Raw genomic sequence first — 27,282 nt, 5'->3', positions numbered from 1 at the left:
ATGGAATTTATCAAAAAGGAGGAATCATTCCTCGTTTGGTTATAAGATTTTGTCCATAATTCTATAGCAAGGTTTCCAACCTTGCAAAGCATTTTTTAAATATGATTTTTTCAATTATGGTCCAAACTTTGAGCCCTTCCCTTCTTTGTCATGTGTCTCATGCATGCTGGTGTGCCTGTCTTACTCAGACCATTTATGTGCTTCCCAAGCACCTCTACTTGCATAAGATAGACATATTATCGAGTAGCCTCAAGTGAATGCACACTCATACCATGAAAAGAATACATGCTCATATCCAGGCTTAGCTACAACTCAAGCTCACATCATGATCTTCCTTATCCTCTATTTTTTTTATAAATATTTATGATTGTGTTTGAATTTTATGTACATACTTTTCTCCTAGACTTGATGCAAAAAAAGGCGGCCTTTTGAGAAAGGAAATGGAACTGTTTGAGTGCCCTCTAATTGCAAGAGAGTTGTCTCCCTTAACTACTTGCCTCTTGGTTACTTTAATACATGAATCTACCACCACACTAGCTTTCATTTGTAGGGAGTTGAGATCCCAATTGGGCCAAGACTAGCTAGGTAGCAAAGATTATATTACAGTCCTAGCTACCACCAACTTAGATGAGAAACAATTCAGTTTGAACTCTTTCCACATTTAGGTCCACTCTCTTTTGTATTTGATGGGTACTTTCAAGGGTAACCAATGCACACTTGTGTGTTTTTTGAAATTGCTAAGTTGTCACCCCACCATCTTGCAAGCTTGCATTCCACCTATTATGGAAGCTTCCTTGTTACTTCAAAAAGAAGCCCATGCCCAAATTGGGATTAACACAAAAATGCATTCTCACTTTTGTATTTAAACGGTATTTTCAAGGCATGCAAGAATTTCTTTCTACAGATAGCCAATGCACACTCGCATGTTTTTTGAAATTGCTAAGTTGTCACCATCATCTTGCAAGCTTGCATTTCACCTATGATGGAAGCTGCCTTGCTACTTTAGAAAGAAGCTAGTGACCAGATTGGGATGAACACAAAAATACATTTTGGGTTGTTGATCCAATCCATGATGTGGCACTGAGTTTACGGAGGGATATATGATGTGCCTTTATGGAAAACATTGGTAAATGATATGAAAATATTATGCTAGATGGGAACTTGGACTAGTGAATGTCTTTTTTGTTGATTTTGACTAGCTCTTAATAAAAACTAGTGAACTTGGCGCTTTTTTGTTGGCTTTAACCAGCTCTTAATAAAAACTAGCAAGATTATTATTTAAAAAATATAGAGTATGCAATCTACGTTTCACTCACTATTCAAAATAAAAACAAAAACAAAAAAGGAGACTTTAAAGCAAATGTTACATTACCATCAGTAATAATAAAAAATAAGGCAAAAACTAACAAATACCTTACAAAGGAATTGTTTACAAAATCAATGCTTGGTTACTTTCCAACATGCATTTTAGACTTGGCAGCTCTATTTTAAGCAAAAAACTATGATTCTATGGATTTTTCTTTCTCATCCTGCTTAGTGCACTTTATACATTTTTTGGTTTGAAAACAAGTTTATAGAAACAATTTGGAAGCTTCAAGCCTTTGATATCCTTTCCTCGCTCAAACATACCTTCAAATATATGGATGATATCTTGATCATTATCTAAAAAATGCAAAGAGTTTCTTTGATCCATGCATACCATGAAAAAAGGATGATCCATTCTACAATTATCCCCTCCACTTTTTGAAGGTAAGAAACTACTAAATTTGCTTGGATCAACATTAATGGTGACTTTTGGGCAAGAAAATTTGCAAGCTTAGAATTATCAAGAACATGGCTACAATGAAACATTGTTAGGCTCTTACTATTTGTGAAATGTGTAAGAACACATGATGGATTCATCAAGACTATAATTGTAGCCACCAAATGACTTTGTGCATGGGGAAGTGTTGTGTGCCTTAGATGATCCTAACTAGTTGGTGCATTGAACTTGGTTTTGGGGGGGGGGGGATGGGGGGTATTCAATATAATTTTATATGTAACATTGCCTAGGTTTCATTACCTTTCTACTGCATTGATGAGGACTCTTGACTAATATTACATTGAATACAATGCAAAACACACTAGGGTAATGCAAGACCCAAAAAATCTTGTGCTCAAGTGAACTTTTGCCTCAATGAAGAGTTGCACTAATTGTTGGAGAAGACTCTTATGGATAGATTGGTGAAGCATGCTTGGTAGAGAACTTGAGAGCTTTGCCATCCATTGTTTGGTACGGTCTCACTTGAATTAGCTTGGGTGGATTGTCTCATTATATATAAAAGTTTCCCTAGCCAAAACCATGTGTTAAGTGGTCTTATGTGTTACTTGAGAGGTTGCTTTGATATCTTACAACATAAACCAATGGCCCCCTTGTAGTGTAAACCAATGGCCCCCTTGTACCAACCTTTCTTATAAACACATACTCTCTCTCTCTCTCTCTCTCTCTCTCTCTCTCTCTTTCTCCCCCCCCCATAATGTAATGTATAGCAATCATACTTTTGAATGGCTTGCCATGGTAGGGCAGGTTTAATCATAGAGGTAGGGATTGAGGCTTGAAGGGGCGAGAAAGTCAAAGACTTAGGGAGGTGAAAGGGCCCTAGATGAGATTGATAATCCTAGGTGGTAGGCTAAAGGCAAAAGATAAAAGTTGAGGATAGGAGATGATGCTCAAGAAAAAGACGTAATGAGGTTGGAGAGAGAGAGAGTGAGGACTCATGGTGCTAGCAAAAAACAAATCTTCTAACTTAAAGTTTATTCTTACACATAATTGGTTTCTAAAGGTCGGAATCGAGTCAAAATATGTAATTTGTCAATTTTGTAGATTGAAATGCCTAAAATATTGTCGTTAAAATAAAGGCAAGGCAAAATGTGAATAGTATTTTGCAATGATAGCTAGTAAAAGATAGAATAAATCTAGGTTTTTAAAGCTACATACACGTTTTTTTTTTCCCATGTGCACACCCACACACACATATAATGAAGTGTAGGGGGCACATGGGCCGTGGCCAATGCTGACAAGGAGTTGTATTGCTGCTCCGCAATAAGAGCTAGTGCACACGCTAAGGGAAATGCGAAGTTGGCTTGTGCATGAATTGTGCTTTGGAGCGTTAATTGAGGAGCGTTGAAGCGATTTGTAAATGGGGAGCCCAGTGTGAACAAAACGACTACTGGGTGTTGCTGTATGTGCCCCCATTTGCACACCGTGAAGCTATAAAAACCTCTATACAGATGTGGAGTTTGGCACCTCCCGAGACCGGTGCAAACGCAGCCGAGTTGCACATTTGTGATACCATGTACACTAGAGCTAAGATGACCAAATTCTCAAATTGTGTGATATAAATAAAGTGTAGTAACTATAGATTGATAAACATTGTGGCACAATGCACAAGGTATGTGTTTTTGCAATTGCTGACGCCAAAGCCCCGACACCAACAAACACCAACCCATCATCCATCATCACTTTCACTTTCATTGTCATGCCACTCACACAAACTTCTTGCCTATACATAGATCTCTCTCCACCAATTCGTTTTTTTTGGCAATTCTCCCAACCATTACATTTTGTGCTTGCGCTTTGAATTCTGTGATCCGGTAGCAGTCTCTCCATCCACCTTGGTCGGTGGCACCAGTTTTGCTCTTGTTTCTAAACTTTGATATCGCAGGTTTGACACGAGGGGGATCTCTCTCCGTGTGGCGGGAGCCATGAGGCACTGCGGCAGTAGTGGTGGTGGTGGTGGTGGCTTGCGTTGCAGCTGGGGCCTAGCGATGACATGATCAATCTGCTGTTGCCTTTTTGCTCTTGGGACCTGACTGTGATGCGAAATTGGGGAGGAGGAGAATGGGACAAGCGAGTGTGCGGTGCACAGGATGCAGCAGCAGCAGCAGCAGCAGCAACAGAAGAAGAAGAACAAGAAGAAACTAGAAGGAAAACGACTATGGCGACGATGCCAAACGTAATAAGAACTCTGGAGTCTGGGATCTGAAGTGTGGAGTTTGGAGTCGGTACACAAGAACGTAGAACGTTGAATTTTGCAGAGCAGAAGAGAACAGAGAGAAGGCAAAATTGCAAATGCAGAAACGAGATTCCCTGCCTTTTGGAATTGAAGATGCAAGCAAACAGGAATTGCTCGTTGTGGTGTGGTGACAGTGGAAGGCGGTGGGATTTGCGAAAGGATTGGAGGAGAGAGGATCTGAGTGCCAGCAGGTACTTTCACTACCCTGTAGCTGCTTCCATGGTGGCTATGGCTGGGACCTATCGTGACATGATCTATCCTCGAGCTCGTCCTGACTTGTGCTCCTTGGTGGTGACTGCTTGATGTGTCCAACACCGACTCCATTGGCTGCATTTCTTGCGGGACAACACGGCTGCTGCGACGGAATCCTCCTCCATCAGTCGTTTCATGAAGGTAAAACGCAACCGTGGCAGCTATTAGTAGAAAGTAGAAACGAGCACTGCGCAATTTCTTACAGAATCACGTTTTTCCACCGATTGACACAAACGGATCATGACTCCTCACATGGTTTGCGGTTCAACTTTCAATGGGAGAGAGACTCGAGACTCGGAGAGAGCCTTGTTGCGAGAGAGAAATATGGCGACTACCTGGCGGCCGCTGCCATCCGACAAAAAGGAGATTGATGCTTTGAGGATTTAAAGGATGATCTGCCAAAAAGAATTGCTGCCGATCCGCGCGATGCAAAATTTGGCGACTGCTGCAAACTGAGTGTGATGAGATGAGCTGCGCAGCGTGCACTGGCTTCTGCTCTGCTCTCTGCGGCCTGCCATCCGACACAAAGCATATTTGATGCGTTGAAGTTCGAAAGATATTGTTTGGCAGGCAGTGCGCATCTCTCAAAAAACCGAAGCTGCGCGCTAATCGGAATGCGGAGGTTGACTTGGTGTGGGCGAAGCATCATGCATTGAAGCTAGAGAGCCATTCGGAGTTCAGAAGAAGAAGAAACAGAGACGTCCGCGACGTCCGAGGCGGCAGCAACAGCAGAGGCGTTACAGAAGAAAAACCATAGCCAGAAGAAGAAGAAGAAGAAGAAGAAGCAGACGACGAATTCTGCTTCAAACAAACGTCGAAACAAACACAGAAAAGAAAAGAACCCGACGGAAGAAAAAGAAGCAGCGAAACGGAAAGTTGATCCGGAGATGATCATCGGAGAAGATCGCTGCAATTTGCAAACTGCTCCGTGATGGGAGATGTTCCTTGCAAACTGCTCACTTCAGTAGAAGCTCACCGGCCTTCTAGCGACCACCGTTGCTGCATCTGTGAGCAACCTTCATTTCAAGTTTGAATCGACTACTCCTGAGAATTCCGTGTTGTTGCATCTGAGAGCAACCTTCATCTCTCTCACGAGAATTGATTTCCGTCACAGCAGCAAGAAATGCAGCCAGCAGCAACCTTTGCTTTCCTGCTGCACATCCCAGACGACGAAGAATGATCATCGAGTCCGGCCAGCTTCTGAATTTTGTGCGTCGATCTGCAGCGGCAATAATCTCGAACGATTCATCCATCAATCCTCGCAATCAAAGTTGCAATCTTCTGCTCTTCCGTAAATTCTCCTCTGTTCAAAAAGCTTCACAGTGTGTACTTCTCCCCGGTAAAGCAACCTTCCTCAGTTACTCTCCCTCCCCTCCGATTCGCCATCGCCAGTGATTCGCCAACATTGTCATCAACGTTTGTGCCGTTGCAGAGTTTCGTGAATCCTTCCTTCCCGCTTTTGCCTTTAATAATAACGGGAAAAGTACAGCGCCTGCCCTCTTGTGATGCTGCCACTTCTGCTACCCTTGCTGCAATTTCATATTCGCCAGATTGATGGTGGCCCTTCGGAGGAGCAGCAGCAGATCGGTTTCTTTCTCCTTTCGCTCTTCTGATATCGGCAGCGCTTCCTCCCCGGCACATGTTGCCTGCCCCCTCCAACCAACACAGCACTGCGACCGTCCAATTCCACAGCGTTTGTGTCTGTTCCGATCATCCTGCCGTCGTGTCGCCCCAGTTCTGTTCTCAAGGGAGAAGACGAAAACGAAAACCGCAGGAAGAAATTGGAGGGAACAGAGAAATCCGACAGCTCTCCCCTGCCTCGCTCATTTGCCGCGCGAGTCGCGATCGTTATCCTCTGCTTTCGTTGTACCCCTCCTTGCTTGAGCGATCTGCGCGATTTTTTGATCTCTGTACCGAGACGCAACGCTTTTTCCGAGGAACCACGAATGTAACGGTTTCTTCTACAGGAGCATCGATATCGTGGAATGTGCGACACTCTGCTTCAGTATATACTTCCTCAAATTCACATTTTCTTCTTTTGGGAACGCTGATGTGCGAGCCCTCCAGAATTGACACCAGAAGCAGGGGAAATCGACAAGGGCGCGATACTACCAGGATAGCAATCCATTTTTCCTTAGGGTTTCATTCAAGCGATCCACGCGTTCGATGTTTGAGGGAGGCGTCTGGTTGATGAGAGGGAGTCCGGAACGTCTTCGTCCACTAAGTTTGTGAGCGCGGTCAACACAAGTCATGAACTCGGGTGTTCTTTATTTCCTTGACTTTCGTCTCTTCGAGATCTGAATCTGCATTGGAACGGGAGGCACCCGCACGATCTCGCCTGTTGGATCGGTCTCTCTTCGGGAAGGGAATGCGCGTCGAGAGAGAGATTTTGATGGCGCTGTTAACGGCAGCAAATAGGGCCAACAGGGTAGAGCAATGTCCAGGCGCAGGAGGATCCGCGGAAGCTAGGACATTGATGCCGTAGGGAAAGCGTTGTGCGGCTCAATCGAATGGCAGATCCATCACGCAATGGTCCGGTGGAGCGCGACGTTGAACAGGTAATCTTTCATTCTAATCAATATCACAGAAACCACACAGAAGCCCCGTATAAACACAGGAATTAAAAACATAGGAATCAATCCCAAAACAGGAAGGAAGAAAGACAGCAGCTTGCGCGGAATAAGAAACTCCAAGTAAAGCGTATGCAAATTTGTGACGGTTACAGAGCTTCACACAACTCAACAAGCCGAGAATCTGTCCCACCGTCACTCTTCAAACAGATTTAGGACTAGACCTCTCCTGTCAGGACGGCAAATGGCCAACTTTCTGTCGAACAGTGTTCCTCTTGTTTCTCGTTCTTTATGATTCATGACATTGTATGTCAATTGCGTTCTGTCCGCTTGTGGAGTCCCGGGTTCCTTCTCTAAAAGCATGGGTCTGAATATCACCTATGTGTCCATTTGCTTCATGCAAGGTCCTTCAAGAAGCTTCTGATCCAAGCTCTCGTTGGCCACCCATAACCAAGGGACTTGGGCTGTGCTCGGGATAAAACGACAGCTCAGGACCCTTTTACTGCTGTATAATGACCAGATAGTGCCAAATCACCACCCTTTGTAGTCCTCTTTTGCTTGGCGAACCAGATTTCTTGGTACTTCGATGGCTGCAAAGGGCATAATTATTCTCATTGAAGCACCAGGCTACTAGGGGAAAGGTCCTAAACAAAATCCAGCCCTCTTATCTGTGAAGGGCCATAAACTAGCTGCACTTCCGACGTCGAAGAGCCATGCCTTTCCCTAGTTTCACTGGTTGACGGAACAGTTTCCATATCGTGTTCATTCTAATAAGCTCTCCATCATCGCTTTCTGCCAAGTTCCCACCTGGGGTTTTTCTATGCTTCCCTGATCTCCAGTGTTGGCCAGGCAGATGGTGTTCCTGGACGTTCAACCATTGTTATGTTCATAGGTTGTAGGTAGCAAAACAAGCTGATAGGAGTTGTCAGTAAAGTCCAATTGTCCGTTGTAATCATGTTTTACAGCCAGTCTCTTTAGAGGGTGAGTGTGAACTTTCCTCCATTGGTCTTTAAGCTAGACCAACGGCTCCTTTAAGGTGAAAAGTATATAGCCAATGGCAAAGCAAAGCAGTCCTCACAGGTTACATTTTTCTGCATGGTGTTGAGCAAAATAATTTTTCTGAGGATCGGGTGATATTTCTGACATTTGTAGGGAGGGCTATTATCAAGTTTTGCATTCCCTCAGATGAAGTTGTTTCCATCTCCTAGGTACCTGGATTTCCTTTGTTGTTTAGGTTTATGTTGAAGCAAGCTCAGAGATGGAGCTGGTGTTTTAGTGCAACAGCTGGCACATGCTTACTCGGCCATCATAATTTGCAGAGTTGGCATTGGACAATCTAACCTGGATGATAGAGTTAATGACTCCAAGCAAGGGTCTGATAATGTGGGCGTAGTGAACCAAGCAGTAATCTGGTGAAAATTCTTCAAGATATCAAGCAAAAATATAAAAAGCTAGTTTGTTAGGAGTCCAACCCCAGGAAGATAAAAGAGTGGATGGCAGAGCTGTGATATATGAGGAAAGGAGAAGGGGGGGGGGGGGGGGGGGGGGGGCTTTGGTAGGGCAATAGAGTAGGGGAAGATGGAACAGCGTGTTGAGAATTTCAAAAAGAACCTGCAAAATTTGATAATGTTCCAACCTCATTGATGCCGCAACTGTTTGTTCTATCAGCAAGGAGCCAATTCCTCCACTCATATCCTTGGCTGACCATAGTGCTGAAACTAGCCCTAGGCTTATACGAACACTAAGGGCAAGGCTGCTAGCCTGGGGTGGAAGGCCCTAGAGATAAGGATAAAGAATACCAAATTGGAAGAGGACTTGGGGGATAAAAAGCATTCTTAATATGTTTAGCATTTCCCCAAGGTAAGGTCATGGTCAAAAAATTCGAAGTTTGTGCCCCAAAGCAAATGATGCAGAAGGTGCAATTCCTCTCAAGTGCACAGATTGACTTTTTAAAAATCATTTGTTCCCAGATAGGATTTTACTTTTTGGTTAAAGATTGTATGGTTTTTGATTACATGATACAAAACTTCTTTGTGAGCATGTGTTTAGAAGATCGAAGATGAAATTTAAATGACATTTGAGGAGGTCCATATTGCCTTTAAGAGAAAATGGAGCTGATTCAGCTTCAAGAAAGTACAACTTTTAACATTTTGGTTCAAGTGATGATTATCTGGCTTGGAGCTCAATGCACTTGTAGGCTGAACTATATCCAGGCTGATCTATGCATGATAACAAATATTTGGGGAGATTTGACGTTGGTACAATTCTTGGAGCAGATTGGGCAATTCAAAGCCCACAGCTTCTTTTACACTTTTCAAATTTGTCTGGCTTGATTTCTGCGAGTCTCCATCTGCAATGTTCGCCCACAATTGCTGGCATTTCTTCCATGTTTCTGAAGTTTGTGCATTTAATGCAGATATTTGCTCGAGAATTTATAGGAATATCTCCATTGTTTGAAGGAGGGGAGCATGTACCAACCCATGATTAGCTGCTGTTTTTAGCTCTTCTCTTTTTGATCTTCCACAGATACATAGGCATCTTCATTGGCTATCCCAACAAGTCATACCATCAGTCAACACAGGCTGTGGACCAGACCCAGGCAAGTTGAGCCCTAAAGTTGACTTCACGTCATGGCTGGTTTGCTGCTGTTGGACCTGGTACAGCAGAACTCAAATCAAGAACCTTGACCTATGTTTGTGAGAGAGTTCCATCCAGTTCTTATCTAAGCAACAGGTATTTACAGATTGTTTGCTGTTAATTCTTTCATCACAGTGGGAAGATTATATTGTTCACCTCGACCAACCTTGAGAGAGGCAGGCATTGTAGATGTTAAGTTCAAAAGCCTACTAATGTAGACACCATATTTTCCACTTCGCAAGCATCTAGCAAGTGTGGCTGTCAAAAGGATATCACCATGAAGATGGAGCTGGATCAAAGGCAGCATGATGGGCTAGATTCAGGGGGGGGGGGGGGCGATATTGAGCCACATGGGCTGCAGCATATGGCCAGCATGAGTGTGTGAATCTGGCCCTGGAAGAGGGCAGATCTGGGTCTATGGAGGGCCATGGCTGGAGTTAGTATAGGGCCCAGTATAGGGGCTGACAATTGGCTGCTGGTAGAGGCCATTTACAGGCCTAGCAGGAGTTGGCCAATCAGGGTGGTCGACCAGGTTGGTGGGGCCTGGTTTGAGTCAGCCCTAGGGTAGACTCTCGGTTGGCCTAGGGTCGGCCGGCCTCTTAGGCGTAAGTCGTCCAGCTCATGAGTGGGGTGGTGCAGACCAGCCCCTCCCCGAGATAAAGAGGTCTGGTGCCCAGCCTAATGCATTCACTGCAAGTCAACTTGAAGCTCACGTGTGAGCAGCGCAGCAAGCAAAGTGTTTGGCAGTTTTGGAGCAGATCTAGAGCTCTCAACTGAGTGCTAGGTCAGCTAGGTCAGCATGTAGGCCATTGTGAGTGCTACCTTTTGTATGAAGATGGACCTATTCTGGTGCCTCCCCATATCTGAAGGTTCTTGTGAGTTATATTTGTGCACACGTTGACCTATAAGTGAATGTGAATGCTGCTTTAGCCTGGGAAATTATTCCGCTTTAGTTTGGATGTTGAATGCTGCTTTAGTTTGGATCTTCACCTGGGAAAGTATTCCGCTTCATGGTTGGAATTTTGGAAAGCTAGCCCCATTTCTCTAAGAAATTTTGTTTAAACTTTAGTTGATTTTCCTTTGGAGGACAAGGAAACTCTGCTTGACCATAATATAGGAAACTTATTCTGGATCGATTATTATAAAAGAGAGAAATTTATAGAGATCCAATTTTTGCTACTGACCATTAGCCAACTAGGATATCTTTATTCAGGAAAATATTTCAATCTGAGTATCCCTTTTCTTTATGCTGCTTGGAAGTTTCACAAAACTCCAAAAAAGCCAAGATTTATTGTAGCTTCTTGTGAGACTACTTTGATAGATGCCTCTAAATGGCTAAGCTATTGCTTCAAAGCCATGTTGCCTAGTGTCCATGAACTTTGGAGGGACTTATTAAATGTGGCAGATGTCCCCTTGCATTCAAGCTGGATTCTGTAGGATGAAAAAACTATGGCTGAAGATTTGACAAAGATAGATGCAAAGTGCTAAAAGTTAAGAAAACATCTTTATGTTTTGACTTTTTGTGGCTTAATAATAAAGATCATGACATCGATTCTAAAAAGAAAAGTACACAAAGGTAGTAACTGTTGAAGATGTTTGCTCTTGGATAGATTTTCTTTTAGATAATTTTTACATCACAATAGGTGATTCTTTGTTTCAACAAATAATAGGAATCCCTATGGGCACTAATTGTGCTGTCTTTTTAGCAAAATATCTTTTCACTTATGAATTCGAGTTTATGCAATGTCTTATTTCTATCAATACCTTACCTATCATTTTACATAAGCTTAGCCAAGCTAGGCATTTTATAGAGGATTTATTTGTACCAGATTTTCTTTACTTTCAAGAATTTATGTACAAAGACGCTTTTTGGAGAAGGAATCTATCCTCGTGACTCTTGTGAACTAAACTACACTTCAAGAGGGGATTCTTGTGTTTTCTTAGATCTTAGACTTTCATCAATCTCCCATAGGATTAGAGGTTGATATATATGATAAACGTGAACAATGTGAATATAGTGGTTTACACATTATAAAAATGCCTCACTTCTGATTTGGCAAAATATGGAGTCATTTCTTCCCCATTCCATAGATTTGCCCGACGTTGTACAACTCAGGATTTTTTATCACTCAATGTAGTAATGTGATCACTTTACTAATACACGAGGTATAATCCAAGAAAAATAATGAAAAAGGTACGCACAGTCTTAGATATGAAGTCTTTAATCTATGGTGTATCGGCCTTAGGCATGTTTAGAATGATTGGACATAAGGTGAAAACAAAAAGCGGGGAGCTGAATAGCCCATTTTTCTTTTAGTTTCACAAGAGAGTTTGATTGAGTATGCATGTGCTTTCTAAGTTAGGAATGTAATTTTGCATCTTTGTAGGAAGCGGTGCATAAGTGTAAGGGGTTCATTTAGTTTTTTACGTTTTAAATAATTCATTGATTCTATAAATTCTTTCTTTCATTCCTACGAGAGAGAGAGACAGAGAGAGAGGGAGAGAGATTTATTCTTGTTTTTTCGATTTTGTTTCTTGATTTGCTCGTTTATTTTTGCTTAGTCACCTTCTTCCTTTCTTCTTTATTATTATTATTATTTTTCTTTCTCTTTTGTTTATTTGATGTATTTTAGTAAGCATCGGGTTTGCTCAAGAGACTCCGTGGGTCTTTAGAAACCCAGTATAGCTGCTTATGCTTGGGCACAGACGACGACATAAGTGTTCCTTTGCTTGCTAAGTATGCCTTCCTTGTTTTTCAAAAAATATCATTGTCTCTTTTTTCTTCTCTTTCGTTTTCTCTTTTATTTTTTGTGTAGATTTTTGGACTTTAGAACAACAAAAAATCTAAATTTGTACGATTGGATATATTATAGTCTTACAAATGTATACAAATTATTCAATCCTAAAGTAGAGTCTCCCTTAGGGAAGCGTGCAGACAAGTTCAAGCTGTTTTCTGTTCTCTGCAGCTTGTTGTCTCTTGCAACATTAGCTCAACTGTTTTCATTTAAGTAGTAAATAGCTACAATGATATCATTGTGGTTCTGGTCCATTCTATTAAAATGATCCTCAAAACATCTTGCTCAGGTATTATTGCTTGCCTTTCAAAATTTGTTTATCTACCCCGGCACCTGTCCACATATATGGATATTCTTGTCAGAAGATAGGCCTATTCAACATTTTGTTTTCTTTTGCACCTGCGATTCAAGACAATACATGCAGTTTGTTTTCACAGCAGACCTTAGTGACTTCTTGATGGCAACAGTTGCCTGATTGATAAAGCGCATTATGTTTGGGGTCTTTTGTTAGCAATCTAAAATAGGATCCAAAAGAAAATTACATCACTGTTTTATTGTCAGCAAGGCGCGTTTTAAAGATATGATGTTCTCAATTTTGATGCTTCAATACATTTTTATGCTTTGTGGTCATTTAGGACACATATCTCATGCAAAAGTCTATGTTCATTTAGGACATATATCTCATGCAAACTTCAAAGGCCAAGGTGGCTTTCTGAGATCAGTGAAGATATTCAAATTAGAACATTTAATGTTCAGGCCAATAGATTACGACTTAGTAACTCATGTCAATGTGGAAATTGTGCTTATATTATCTTACATAGGTATCTAAGAAATAAAGGTGCATACTGATTACCATCACTGCCCCTGCATCTCATGCTGTGAAAGATTAATGTGCTTTGATATAGTAATGCGTTTGAAATTGGCTTTTTATCATTTTCAACATTTTCAAGACATTGCTTGGCCAAATTTGGACTAATTTGTCATGATTTGGTGCATGAGAAGGCTGTCACTGCGTTGAAGAAAGGAGCATACTTATTGAAGTATGGACGTAGGGGGAAGCCGAAATTCTGCCCTTTTAGACTTTCAAATGTAAGTATGGGATTTATGGGTCTGATGTGTAAGACGATATTTCATAGGATGCTAATGGCTAGTTCCCTTTGATATAGATATGAAGCAGAGTTTTGTTTGGGATTTTCAGTGAGCATTTACATACTAGCATAAAGCTGAAAAGGGATCTGATTTTAAACACAAAACAACCTAAAACTGGGTTGTGTTCTTTTTGCTTTTCTTCCTTGAAGAAAAGTGTGAGGTGTGGTCTTCTTGGCTTTAATATATGCTTTCTGACTTCTCGCTTTTATTCTATACATATCGTATATGTTTATAATTATAGACCTTTTGTTATGTTTGTATGATTATGTAATATCAGTTACATTATTTATGACTTACAGTCGTGCTCATAGACATGTGCATGTGCATGATGTGTTGTTTATATTTTACTTGAGAGTACTTACGTTAGGCTATCAAAGCCTGTGTGTTATGAAAACAAACACTTTTCTTGGCAAACATTCTGATCCAGGGGTGATAGACATTTCTCAATGAAACATGAAACGTTAAATGTTCTGTTCTGCAAAATTACCTGATTGTTATTTATATGTAAATCTTAGTATGGAGATATGGATATAATGTATTCCCATGTTTGTGAACATATTGTTATGTTTTCATGCGTATAAATAGTGGTTATGTATGCTTGTGATGTGAATATGTGTGCCCGCATGAGAGCATGAGCATTTACATACAGTTGGGTGCTGAGAATTCAGTGGGGATGTTATACTAGCCAGTCCCAATCTGGTGATTTGTAACTTGGTGGCAGAGATAAGATTGAAAATTATGCTTCCATGTTACATGTAGTGTTTGAGAATAGTCCCAAATTTAATCTAGGTGGATATTTTTGAGGGTCCTTCTGATTTTATACTGCAGGAAAAGAAGATTTATGCTTTTATTGCATGAGGTGAATCAGTTATGTGTGCACAAAATCATGCAACTAGCAAACTTAGTCTGCAGTTGTTATTTTTTGGTATGTTTGAAGTATTCCAAATTCCTGCACATGTATGAGCTTGTTGTGAGCAAATCTTTCGACAGTATTTTATCTGCTGAAACACCATGCAGATCTAGTTGTCATGGGAAGTTGTGCTCTTTGATATAGGGTATTTATCTTTGTGCAGGATGAATCATCTCTGATCTGGTTCTCTGGAAAAGAAGAAAAGCAGCTCAGACTGAGTGCGGTGTCTAGAATTGTACCAGGCCAACGTACTGTGAGTAGCATGGCTGATGATGGTCTTGTAATACATTCGTGAATGTGGATGAGTTGAATTTATTGTTGTCATACCCTTGATTCATGGAAGCAATCACCTTTAATGCAGGAAATGGGGTTTACTGATATGACTGCAGGCAATTTTCCAGCGGTATCCACGTCCTGAAAAGGAGTACCAGTCCTTCTCGTTGATCTGTGATGACCGCTCTCTCGATTTGGTACAATTTAATCTTCTTTGCATTATCACTATTCCAAAGTAATGCTTAAATAAGGGGAATTCAATAAAGCATGTCTGAGGTAAGTTAAGAATGACTTGATGCTGCTTAAAAGCTAAGTTAATTCGAAGGATGTGCTATGGACCTTTCTATTATCACAGAAGCTGATTGCTGTGAAGCAGTGCAAATTTCATCCAGTTATCGTGTTGATTTCACCTTGTGTTTACTTCATTGGCAGATATGCAAAGACAAAGAAGAAGCAGAAGTTTGGTTTACAGGGCTTAGGGCACTTGTCTCTGGAGGCCAGAATAGAAAGTGGAAATTTGATGCAAAAAGCGATGGAGCAGCATCTTCTGATGCCAATAGCCCGGTTGGACACACTAGAAAGAACTCCCCTTTGAGCTCTCCTTTTGGAAGCACTGAAAGCTTGAATCAGGTAAGTTGGGTTTTGTGGATGCTGGACAAACATCATGTCTTTGAAAATGTGCATTGAAAGACATGCAGCAACCTGGGCTAGTAGAGTGGTGGCAGGATTGGAACCCTGCAAGATGAGAATGTAGATTGACTTTATCAGATTATGTTCAAAGCTTTAGTCAAAGCTTGTGTGTTCGCATCTAATTCCATGCACTTAAAATTTCCTTGAGAGTGCTACTTCATATTTTGTTACATTTTCCACGAGCACCATGCACCATGTTGTGGTCCTTTTATCTTAAGATTTTCCACAAGGGTCATGCACCGCTGTGGTCCTTTATCTTCATGCACTGTAGATTATTGATCTGCATTATCTTAACAATTCAGGAAGCTGGAGACACACTATGTAGCCCAAGTCCCTATGGTAGTCCTCCTCGTCGTGGATCAGGGAAGGCATTATCAGAGGATGATTTGCGCCCCATAAGCTCGAAGAGTTTTTTTGAATCAAATTCAGTTGGTGGATCTGTACACTCGGTAGGCTCAGATATGGGCTCAGATAGTGTGCATTCACAGATTCGTGTAGCGTCCCTGGAAGCTTTTAGGGTTAGTATGTCAAGTGCTGTAAGCTCCTCAAGTCAGGGTTCAGGGCAGGATGATGGCGATGCCTTGGGTGATGTATACATGTGGGGGGAAGGGATTGGAGATGGGATCTTAGGTGGTGGTCCATACAGAGTCGGCCAAGCAGTAGGAGCAAAGATGGATGCAGACCTTCCCAAGGCTATGGAGTCTACAGTGGTACTGGATGTTCAAACTGTTGCTTGTGGTGGTAGGCATGCTGCTTTGGTCACCAAGCAAGGTGAGGTCTTTTGCTGGGGTGAAGAATCTGGAGGGCGACTTGGACATGGAATTGATGCGGATGTTTCGCATCCTCAGCTTGTTGAGGCTCTTGCAAACACAAATGTAGAACTTATTGCTTGTGGTGAGTATCATTCTTGTGCCGTAACCCTCTCAGGGGAACTTTACACATGGGGTGATGGGACTCATAATTTTGGACTTCTAGGTCACGGTAATGATGTGAGCCACTGGATGCCTAAGAGAGTAAATGGTCCACTTGAGGGGCTGCATGTGGCAGCAGTTTCTTGTGGTCCTTGGCACACAGCTCTGGTTGCTTCTGCAGGGCAACTGTTCACTTTTGGCGATGGTACTTTTGGGGTGCTTGGTCATGGTGACAGGAGCAGTGCATCTTCTCCCAGAGAAGTGGATTCTTTGAAGGGATTAAAAACAGTTAGGGTAGCCTGTGGTGTTTGGCATACAGCTGCAATTGTAGAAGTGATGGCAGGCTCAGCTGGTGGTAGTACTTGTTCATCTGGGAAACTTTTCACTTGGGGAGATGGTGACAAAGGTCGGCTGGGGCATGGCGACAAGGAACAAAAGCTTGTGCCAACCTGTGTAGCAGCTCTTGTAGAGTACAATATCCGGCAGGTGGCTTGTGGACATAGTCTTACTGTGGCACTCACCACTTTGGGCCAAGTTTTCACAATGGGAAGCACAGTCTACGGGCAGTTAGGAGATCCTCATGCACAGGGAAAGGTTCCCGTACGAGTTGAGAACAAGCTCCGTGAAGCATTTGTAGACGAGATAGCTTGCGGTGCATTCCATGTGGCAGTCTTGACATCGAAGACAGAAGTATACACTTGGGGGAAAGGAGCTAATGGAAGGCTGGGGCATGGAGATTTTGAAGACAAAAAAACTCCAACATTAGTTGAGGCATTGAAGGACAAACAGGTTAAGAGTATTGCCTGTGGTTCTAGCTTTTCAGCAGCTATTTGCCTTCATAAGTGGGTATCAGGGGCTGATCATTCAATGTGCTCAGGTTGTAGACAGCCCTTTGGATTTACTAGAAAGCGCCATAATTGTTACAACTGTGGGCTTGTCTTTTGTCATGCCTGCAGCTCCAAAAAGGCATTGAAGGCATCAATGGCTCCAAACCCCAATAAACCCTATCGTGTTTGTGAACCATGCTATGTTAAGTTGAAGAAAGCAGCTGAAACTGGTGCTATATTTCAAGGACTTGGGAATAAAAGGGGGGGAGCCACAAGACGACAAGTTGATAGCAAAGAGAGACAAGAGAAATTGGATGCAAAGGTCCCACGGCCTCAACCACCCATGTCTAAGCTGACGGCTCTCGAACAGTTCAAGCTCAATGAATCCAAATTATATTCAAAACGTAACAGGAAAACAGAGACATCAAGTAGCCGTGTTTCACCTGTTCGAAATGGATTGTCACAATATCCAGCTTTTGGGCCCTCTAGAAGATTACTGTCTGCTTCAGTTCCGCAGTCAAGAATTGTATCCAGAGCCACGTCTCCCATACCTTCAAGAAGGCCAAGTCCTCCTCGTTCTACAACTCCGACCCCAACTTTGATGGGTCTTACCTCCCCAAAGTTAATCGAAGATGATATGAGAAGAACAAATGAAAGTCTTGCTCAGGAGATTTTGAAGTTAAGGTCACAGGTAAGACATTTGTAACTTTTTTTCAGTTTTGCACGCCATCATGTTTTCACGACGTGCAGGAATTCTAAAAATATAGTGTAGTAATGTTACATACAAGTAACATTTAGATTGCATACAAATGTCCAGATTGAGGTGACTGATAACCTGTTATTTAACTAAAATTTAGATATTCGCTGCTATTTCACTTAGGTTGTCAGGTTAAGGCTGAGTGTGCCTTGTTGCTGGGTGAGTCCTTTCCTCTTGGAAGAGCTCCATACTTCCAGTACGCCTAGGAGTCTAATCCTTAATTACTAAATGATGTCAATAAACCTTACCAATTGTGGATTGTGATGCCAAGACTCTAATAATGAGCCTGACTGACTTGAATCCTTGAACTAACTTGCTACCTACACTTTAAGAATTTTATAGAGAGAGCAAATCATGCCAAAGACTGTAGATGTCATGTTAATAGAGAAAGATCAGGTTTGCTCCCAAATCTAGCATCACAAAATGTGTTTGGTCTGAGTGCATGAGTTCATGAGAATCTGCTCACAGCGCTTGTGAGTTGTGAAGTTTTCCATGCATAGTATGGATTACAATACATATACTGCTGTTTTCTTAGTTGTATCATCATGTCTCAAAAATAGGTGGTCAGATGTATAAAGATATGTCTACTCAAGTATTGCACATTTATTTATGGACCAACATGAACAGTGTTAATCATCTCCTGGAAATTGAGGTGAACTTTGGCCATATCGAGGGTTTGCATTACAGAGCAAAGACAATGACAAGAAGTCCCTTGCAATGCCATTCAATCACAATTGTTGTAGAGTGGCACAATTTGATACTTTTGCAGAACTCATTCTTTAAAACTGCAAGATATCATTGCAGAGCAAAGCCAGTGAATAAAAATCCTTATAATACCCTTCAATCACAACTTCCATAGGGTAACAGAATTTCAGTACCTTTTTTTTCAGAGAATAGAACATTCTATTAGTATACTCCATCGTGACACGGACAAGGGAAAAAAACTCCCCGAGGAAGGTATAATATGATAACCCCATGGCTGGCTGCTCTATGGGGATTACCTCATACAAAGGGCTGAAGAAATAGCCACTCTGGTGGTTTATAATGCCATATTATACCACCATCTGTGAAATGAAGGAAAGGGCCTGGCTCCCATATACTGATAAAATCCTCCCTCCTACACCCTGTGCTATTTGAGTCTCCTTGGAGTCTCCAAGTGTCCACCTTGTCTCCGTGAAGTTCTAAGTAGGGTGTCATGACAAGAGAAATCACTAATTTGTGATTAGTAGACATTAAAACATTATTATATATTATATGCCAATGGTGTAACATTGGACATGTGACACTTATTCTATTAATAAAAATGTGCACACACGTGTCTAGGTCCTAGGGGCAATAGGAAGAGAAGGGTGCATTAAAGTGCATTGAATGGTAGATGCATGGGTCACAGGCTAAGGGTAGGTGTAAATGGGAAGATGGAACTTGAGTGATCTCAAGGGACATTAATGAAAGGGTATCACCCTTTCATTAATGAAAGGGTATCACCCTTTCATTGTGAATCTCACGTTGCATTCTTCATTCACCTTGCATTCATCCGCCATTTCACACACACCCCTTGCAGGTAGGTCGAAATAGAAACAAGTACTCTCACGAGGGCGCTCTTCTCGATTGAAGGGCCAATTGGTATTCACATTCTGCATGCATTGCATACATTTGCATTCTCGAAAAGTTTGGTTCTTCACATTAGGGATGAAGATCAACTCCTGCCGTAGCAGTCTGAAGGACAAGCTCCCCTGAATGTGCTCGTAACCACAAGCAAGTCCTCTATTTGTAACCTAGGTTACTGCTCCCCAGGTCACCACCATCTCATCCTGAGTCCTAGCAAATACCATCCTCAAAGCTCTCCTTCAAACCTCATGTGCCAGTAAATGCAGTGCCTCTGAGTTTCGTCTGCGAAACCACATCATGAGCATGGCCAAGGTCCCACTGCAAGGGCTCTATGTGCTAATAGCCAAGGAAGTGGGAGATCTCAAGAAAACCTCTGAGATACTCCCAGTATGTACCAATGCTTTGCTGTGGCTAGCATGCCAACAATCCTCCCCATTTGGATCCTCTTGTACGAAATTGTATTTCCTGATATTTCTTGCTATGGACATTATTTTATTTTTAGTCAAGTGTGCCTATGGCAAAGTATTCCATAGGAGTGCATCGGACATGGCAAGGGTCCTAGTGGATACTTTGTGTGGTTTTGTTGGGGACACTTAACTAGCTTGTGATTTGCCACGCTAGATGGTTGGTATTGTGGATGATTCCATGTTAATATGGATGTCGCTAGTGTTATTGGTGTTATGTTTGATTATTGTACTTTAAGCGCAATTGTATTGGGATTGATTGAGTTGGTGATTTGTTCACTTGATTGTTAACAACTAATATAATTGATGGCTTGAGTACAAGTGATGGAACTAACAAGGGGGTATTTTGTATTTGATTGATAATGTGAAACCTTAGGCAATATTTGTGGATAGAAGGCATATTCCATTTTTGGATAAAGTAAGCCCAAAGTGGCTTTGTAAAAAGTAAGGGACGTAGATAATTTTGGATAAAGTGAGTCCAAAGTGGCTTTGTAAAAGGAATCTTGTACTTTGGGAAAAAGGGATGGTTTTAGATGCACTATTCTTGGCTCTTTGCCTTTGGAATATGCAATTATGAATATTCTGATGGGAACCAAGAGCCATCATCTAGAGGGGGCAGATTGGACCCATGCAGTGTTGCTATCTCTTTCCTTTGTCCATAGTTTTCTTTGTTATTTTGGATCATGATTCTTGTGGCTCATTAATTTGTGGTTAATTCCAATTTTTGTAACGCCTCTTGCCTAATCTCAACTTTATTTTATTCCTATTTGTTTTGGATCATGGAGGCTAATTAACTTATGTTTGTCCATGGATTAATTAACTTATTTGGGTTAATTTATTTATTTAAGCTATGTCTAAGAGGAGTGCACATTATTCAAGAGGGTAGGATTCGAACCCACAATGTTGTCTTTCCCACATGTGAGCCCTACCACTAAGCTATAGAGTGGAAGAGCATAACTAGTGCTAACTAAAATATTATAAAGGGTCCCTCCTCCCCCTCCCCCTCCCCCTTTAGTACGTGAGTTCTTCTTTAAAGTCCCCTCAAATGGTCCCTAGTATCCCTCCCCCTTAGCACTTGCCTTCTTCTTTAATGCCCCCTTCTTAAGTGGTCCCTCTTAATTGAAACTCCTCCCTCCCCCCTTTATCCCTTAGTTTAATCATGCCCTTTTCCTTTCCTTTTCACCCCTCTTCTCTTCTCCACAACTAATATTTTCCATTGTTCAATGTATGGGGGGACATACACAATGAATAGCTGAGAAAAGGGAATATCAGGGGCATCTTGAATGACAGGGTCTCTCCAAAACTACTCTCCTGGGACCCAATGAAGCCTCTGCAAGAGTCTTCTCTCCCAAACACACCACCTCCAAGCCACTTCCTTTGTTGTGCATGGATTTGAATCAATGTACCACCTCCTCTGATATTGAGCTACTATCTTGACTCTTTGAGGTGTACATCCTCCAAACTCCTCCATTTTGACCTATTGTCTTTGCATCCTATCGTCATCCCGCACCGTAAATGTGAAAGAGAATTGGCTTGAGATACCCACCACCAAAAGCAATATCTCATGTTTGGTGAAATACCCAAGACATGAATGAGCCTGTGCAACATGTGGCTCTTGAACTACTCTCCAGTCCTCAGAACTGCACTCTCAATTGGGTCTATCATATTCTGGGATCATCCAAGTCCGTGTGTTGGAAATTTCTTCCTTGTGAAAGCAAGAGAGTGCATGGGTGAGTGGGTGATTAGCAAGCCAATGGGATGCATGTTTGTGGATTGGGGCTGAGGACCCTAATCCTACTCTTTGTATGAGAACACACATGGTTGAATTGTGTGGTTATGGAATGAAATCCAATATTGGAAGTTGGATAAGCTTGGTCTCTCTCTCTTCTTGTCTCCCATTTTTGAACTCTTATGTGAGCTTCCACCCTCGTTTTGAGTCTCCTCTCTCCATTGAGCTTAGAGATCCATTCTTTCTACATGGTAATAGAGCCTTGCCATTCTGCTCCCACTTCCCACTTGCTACTTGTAGAGTCTATGTTAGTGAACTGTAGCTTGTTTGCTTAGTCTCCTGTGACATTAAGGGTCCGTGTTGTTTGTGAAATTGTCTTGGAACGCTTTGGTAGACTATGCATTTGTGGAGGTTGTTGATGGCCTATGGCATATCGAGCCAGTTAAAGTTTTATGAGCTGCTTTTTTGTGGGACTATACAAGAGGGTTGACTGGCGAAGGCCTTCATCTCTACAGTCCAATACTTTCTTCGGTTCACGGTTTTGTCGCACTTGAGCATAGCCGTGACGACTTTCCTTTGCTGGTCTATATGACACCACTGGCTATTTTTGGGCATCGATCTCTTTATCCTCTTAGTAATGGTTATTATCAGAGTGTCAACGCCAACTGATTTCATGCATATAAACTACAAGTCTTTTCTTGGATCTGCGAGCTTCATAACAGCGATTCAGCTCTTCTATTGCTATTTCTCCTTATTTTTTACCAGACTATGTTTCGCTCTTTGTGAGCATGCATGTATTACTCTTTAAGTTGCTACACAGTTCTTTATTGAAAGAGAAACTACATACTACTACTGCAAGTTGCAGCTGAGGACCTCTACTCGCCGAGATTTCAATGCCGAAGTTTTTTCGACGCTTTTGTTTTACACTTCAACCTTTGGCTGATAATTGACACGTCACATCCTTAATTTTTTGGCCCATAAAGCCTCTCCAAAGGTTCGTTTCAGAAAGTCAACATTGCAGTTGACTGCATCTTTCCTTTACTTTTTCCCAAGGCATTTAAGGAGCTAGTTTTTTGAGCCATTTATTGGCTATTATTGCCTTCATCTTTTCTGCATGTCTACCACTTACAGCACTTGTATTCCTTTGAAATGGTGAGAAAAGAAATTTCTTTTGGTCATATCAAGCCATTTGATGAAGAGGGGTTTTACACGTGGCAGACACAAGTCAAGTACTTGTTGATATACAAAGGTTTGTGGCCCTATGTGAAATGGACGAAGCAGATTGACATCATTACGGATGATGAGGATATTGAAGAGCAAGCATTGGCTGTTATTGCGCTTAACGGGTGGAGGTTATGTTGGGATAAGTGTGATCAAAGGCTTGCTCTAAGGTGCATGTGTGCATCTAGGGGAGTCACATGTGTGTGTGTGTGTGTGTGTTGTAGAAGCACACCTAGTGCTATGAGGTGTCCAGTGTGTGACCTAAGTGATGATGTAAGCACAAAGGTCCCCACATGGGAGGTTCCTTTGATTTAGCCAGTCCCACTGATGTAGGGGTTGATTGCCACTGATATAGGGGAGGTGCCTACACCTACCTCTCACTCTATATAATGGAGGATGTTCTTTCATTCTAATACAATGGATTTTGCCTGACTTGAGCTCTCTCTCTTTGTGCCATGATGCATCTATTCTATCCCACTCACTTCTACATTTGGTATCAGAGCTGGTAGGCTTTAGAGAACCCACTTTGGTAGTGCCACCTCATCATCTTCTCCATCACCTACTTTTGAAGCTTTCTTCTTCCTTCCTCTTCAGAAATGGCTTAGCTTTTTTCTCTCCATTCCTTGCGTCTTTTACCACGCCCTCTTAGCTGAAGACTCTACCCTATGGGGTGCACCTCTTGCTCAGAGCATTCCTTCAGAGATAGTCTCTATCACCCGTGTTGATCCAAACAGAGGTTGACGAAAAAACATGCATTTTCGCCTCTGTACTCACCTACTGCCAAAATCCTTCAAGCACAAGTTAGGCTATGCCTAGAGCTTGCTATTGGTGAATTCTGAGGGCCAATGCTTGCTGGAGCGAGGAGAAATGAAGGAAAGAACAGTCGAAGAAGGCGCAGCTCTTCCAGACAGAATGGCGCACTATTTCGCCTAAGCTATCTTGGTATTCAAGCTTTAGTTTTGCATAGAAAGCCCTCTCAAACTCTTCTCCAGTTGTGTGAATTCTGCCCTCTAAGTTGAGCTAGTATTCTGCAAAGCATTTTTGACAGTTTTGAAAACTTGATGCTAGAGTAAATGCTAGGATGATGTTCGAGGAATGAAGTGATGCTAAGGTACAGATCAGAGAATGTAATTTCAGATTGAAGTTGGAACTAATCTCTTGTCAAGATGCCAAGCTCTGATTGTTCTTCCAATGCTAAGCACTTGAAGAAGATTACAAGAAGGACAAAGTTCAAAGTAAAGAAGACCCTAGCCAAGAAACTTTGGGAGAAGCCAACTGGGTATGAATATGCTAAACAAATAGGATTTTTTGAGTTTATCTCTTACAATCTACATTTGTGTGGTGAGGGAGATTTCTTTGTTCAACAAGATTAGTCATTTTGTAAGAGAGTAGACACTGCCTGAAAAAGGTAAGATTCTCTCATGGCTACCTATAAATTTGACAAGTTCAATGGCCAAGGCTTTCATACTTGGCAGATGAAGATAAAGTTTATGCTTATGAAAGAAAATTTATGGGACTTAGTCAAGGCAGGAACTCAATTCTCTCAAGAAGGTGAATCAACTACAACCAAAGGTAAAGGGAAGGCCACTGACTCTACTTCTACACCTGCAGATGCAAAAAGGATAGAGAAAGCTTATGCAATAATTGCATTAGGTTTGGGAGATGATTATGTACACCACATTTCAAATTTGGAATCCCCTTTTGAAGCATGGCATAAGTTAGACATATTATTTGGTGCTAGCTCTCATACTTCCAAATTACATTTGAAAATTAAGTTCTTTGAACTTAAAATGGAGGGAGATAATGTTGCTGTTCATGTTAATACTATGAGGAGTCTTATGACACAACTAGCTCAATTAACTCTCCTGTCACTGAGGATGATGCTGTGGATGTGCTCTTAAAGAGTATGCCTCAAGACTTTGACTATGTGGTTACTACTTCGGAGAATCTTCCCCAACCACACTGAAGGGCATCATCAGTGCTTTGTAAGAAGAGGAAATAAAGAACACTTCAAGAATGGGTAAAATGCACACAGAAGCACTTGCAGTGAAGTTTTCAAAGAGCAGGTACAAGGCATGCAAACATTGTAGGAAAAATAATCATCTTGAGAATGATTGTTATAAAATCAACCCTTGCTCTTATTGTGGCAAGAACAATCACTTAGAGAAGTTTTGCAATGAGAAAAAGAGGAGTATGACAAATCTGGTTGAAGAGAGACCTCCATCAACAAATGAAGCATCAAACTTTGTGGTAGAAGACAAGGACTTTGCCTTTTGAGCAATTTGTCTTTGCATTTTTTGTTTATCATCACTTGGTCAAATATTGAGGTTCTCTGCCTGGAGTAGTACTCCAAAAAGAATGCTATGTGTTTTGTCTTTTGTAAATCACCTCTGGTCACCATATGATGTAGGCCATGTGATATGTGTTCGGTCTATCCCATTTTTGTAAACCTTGACCCTTGGGCACCTTTGCTAGCATGAGATCCTAGCCATAGATTTATCATTGACCACCATGAGATGGCATGTGTGACCACGATGAGATGGCATGAGAAACTATGTGACTAGATGTATCCTTGACATAGTAAAAGGCAAATCCTTGAGGGGGGGGTATGTTGGGATAAGTGTGATCAAGGGCTTGCTCTAAGGTGCATGTGTGCATCTAGGGGAGTCACATGTGTGTGTGTGTTGTGGAAGCACACCTAGTGCTATGAGGTGTCTAGTGTGTGACCTAAGTGATGATGTAAGCACAAAGGTCCCCACATGGGAGGTTCCTATTTAGCCAGTCCCACTGATGTAGGGGCTGATTGCCACTGATATAGGGGAGGTGCCTACACCTACCTCTCACTCTATATAAGGGAGGATGTTCCTTCATTCTAATACAATAGATTTTGCCTCACTTGAGCTCTCTCTCTTTGTGCCATGATGCATCTATTCTATCCCACTCACTTCTACAGGTTAAGCATTGACCCGATCCATAGTCCATGGGAAGAAGAAAAAGTTTTTCAATTGGTTCAAATGTAATTTTTGTAAGGGTCATGATGAGGCCCATTGTTTTTTGAAAGACCCTTCACGAAGGAAGTGTCATCATTGTGGTGAAATCGGTCATCTTGCAAAAGAAGCCATGTGAGGTGGACAACTTTGTGAGCTCGTTAAAAGACACTTCTGATGGAATCCTCTGAGTGAAAGAGGTATAAGATGCGAACATGCATCTTGTGCATTGGCATTTTCCTACCGCATGCTATGTAATCTTGTATCAATGCTCGTAAGTTTCACATGTTGACATTGAGAGGGGATGTTGGAAATCTCTTCGTAGTGGAAGCGAGAGAGTGCATGGGTAAGTGGGTGATTAGCAAGCCAATGGGATGCATGCTCGTGGACTGGGGATGAGGACCCTACTCATAATCTTTGTATATGAAACACATGGGTGAAGTGTGTGGGTGTGGAATGGAATCCAATCCTGAGAAGTTGTGAGAAGGCATGAGCTCATAAGATCCCAATGAGACTAGAAAAAGATCAGCAGTAAATCATCCTCTCTTGGACACTTGCCTTTTGGCAGGGCTTTGATTGCTCTCTCGAGCTCATTGATAGTCAAAGGCCTCATAAGACCAGTACTTATCTCCTTCGTGAACACACTCCTCGTACTCCTCCAAGCCTCCCCCTTGGCTGCCAAGTATCCGTGAGGCATGAAGTAGTGCCAAGCAACGATCTATCAAAGTCCATGGCCACAAATCCCACACCCTGTGGGCTAGTTGCAAGGGTGCCATTCGGCCTTCCCAAACTTTTGATGCCCTCTCTTGAATGGGTGGGACCTGTAGTCTGAAAGAAGTCTCTGGTAACTCGGTCTTCACTTTAAGTCCAAAATGCAGCCTAGCATGAGATCTGTACTCTAATCTAGCTTTTTGCATGGCGTGGATCTCTGCTTTGGAAATCTGCATACTCCCCATCACACAAGAACTCCTTGGTGCCCTCTTTCCAATCTCTGTATGGCTGCCAAGCTCACACGAGAGGCCCTCTCTCTATCCCAAAGTGCCCTTCTCCTGATCGCAGCCTCACGGCTGGAGAAGTGCACTAATTTCTTGGAAGAGCAGCTGATCCCCTCTGAAAGGATCTCAATCTCCAAATCTTTGCGATGTGATCTCTAAGAGAAGCCTCCTAGTGATTTGTGGTAGACACCATGACCTGTATCCTCCAATGAGCACGTCATGTACAGGAACTCCGGACTTTGGTTGGTACACATCAGGTCCGTAGTCTCTGTGCCACCAAGCAGTGAACCTTGAACCATATTTCCACACTGTTACCTTGTGTGCCAGAATTACAACAGATTAGGGCCAGAAGCAGCTCAACCTCCTTCCCACAAGCCCTCTCTGGTTGTGACCTGTGGGGGAGTCTTTAAACTAGAGGAACACACCTTCCGGAGCCTTTGAAACAGGTTCTG

General features: G+C 42.1%; 1 protein-coding gene across 3 annotated transcripts in view; it reads left to right on the top strand.

The window, feature by feature from the left end:
* The first annotated feature begins 4,557 nt into the window (after nucleotides 1-4,557).
* Nucleotides 4,558-27,282, top strand: part of LOC147905693 (PH, RCC1 and FYVE domains-containing protein 1-like) — a 34,667-nt gene continuing 11,942 nt past the window's right edge. For 2 of the 3 annotated variants that reach the window (XM_087374076.1, XM_087374093.1), the window contains exons 1-6: nucleotides 4,558-6,865; nucleotides 13,312-13,398; nucleotides 14,532-14,621; nucleotides 14,758-14,838; nucleotides 15,074-15,271; nucleotides 15,634-17,760. In XM_087374076.1, coding sequence (XP_087230202.1) covers nucleotides 6,818-6,865; nucleotides 13,312-13,398; nucleotides 14,532-14,621; nucleotides 14,758-14,838; nucleotides 15,074-15,271; nucleotides 15,634-17,760 — 2,631 coding nt within the window. In that variant the 5' untranslated portion in view covers nucleotides 4,558-6,817. The remainder of the gene's footprint in view (nucleotides 6,866-13,311; nucleotides 13,399-14,531; nucleotides 14,622-14,757; nucleotides 14,839-15,073; nucleotides 15,272-15,633; nucleotides 17,761-27,282) is intronic. The other variant, XM_087374085.1, reaches the window with a different exon arrangement.

Source organism: Dipteris shenzhenensis, chromosome 1 (genome assembly GCF_047967505.1).
Source record: "Dipteris shenzhenensis isolate YYH24624 ecotype China chromosome 1, Dip_SZ_1.0, whole genome shotgun sequence".
Lineage (NCBI taxonomy): Eukaryota > Viridiplantae > Streptophyta > Polypodiopsida > Gleicheniales > Dipteridaceae > Dipteris > Dipteris shenzhenensis.
The sequence above is the reverse complement of the archived record's forward strand: the minus strand, read 5'-3'. Positions and strand labels throughout refer to the sequence as shown.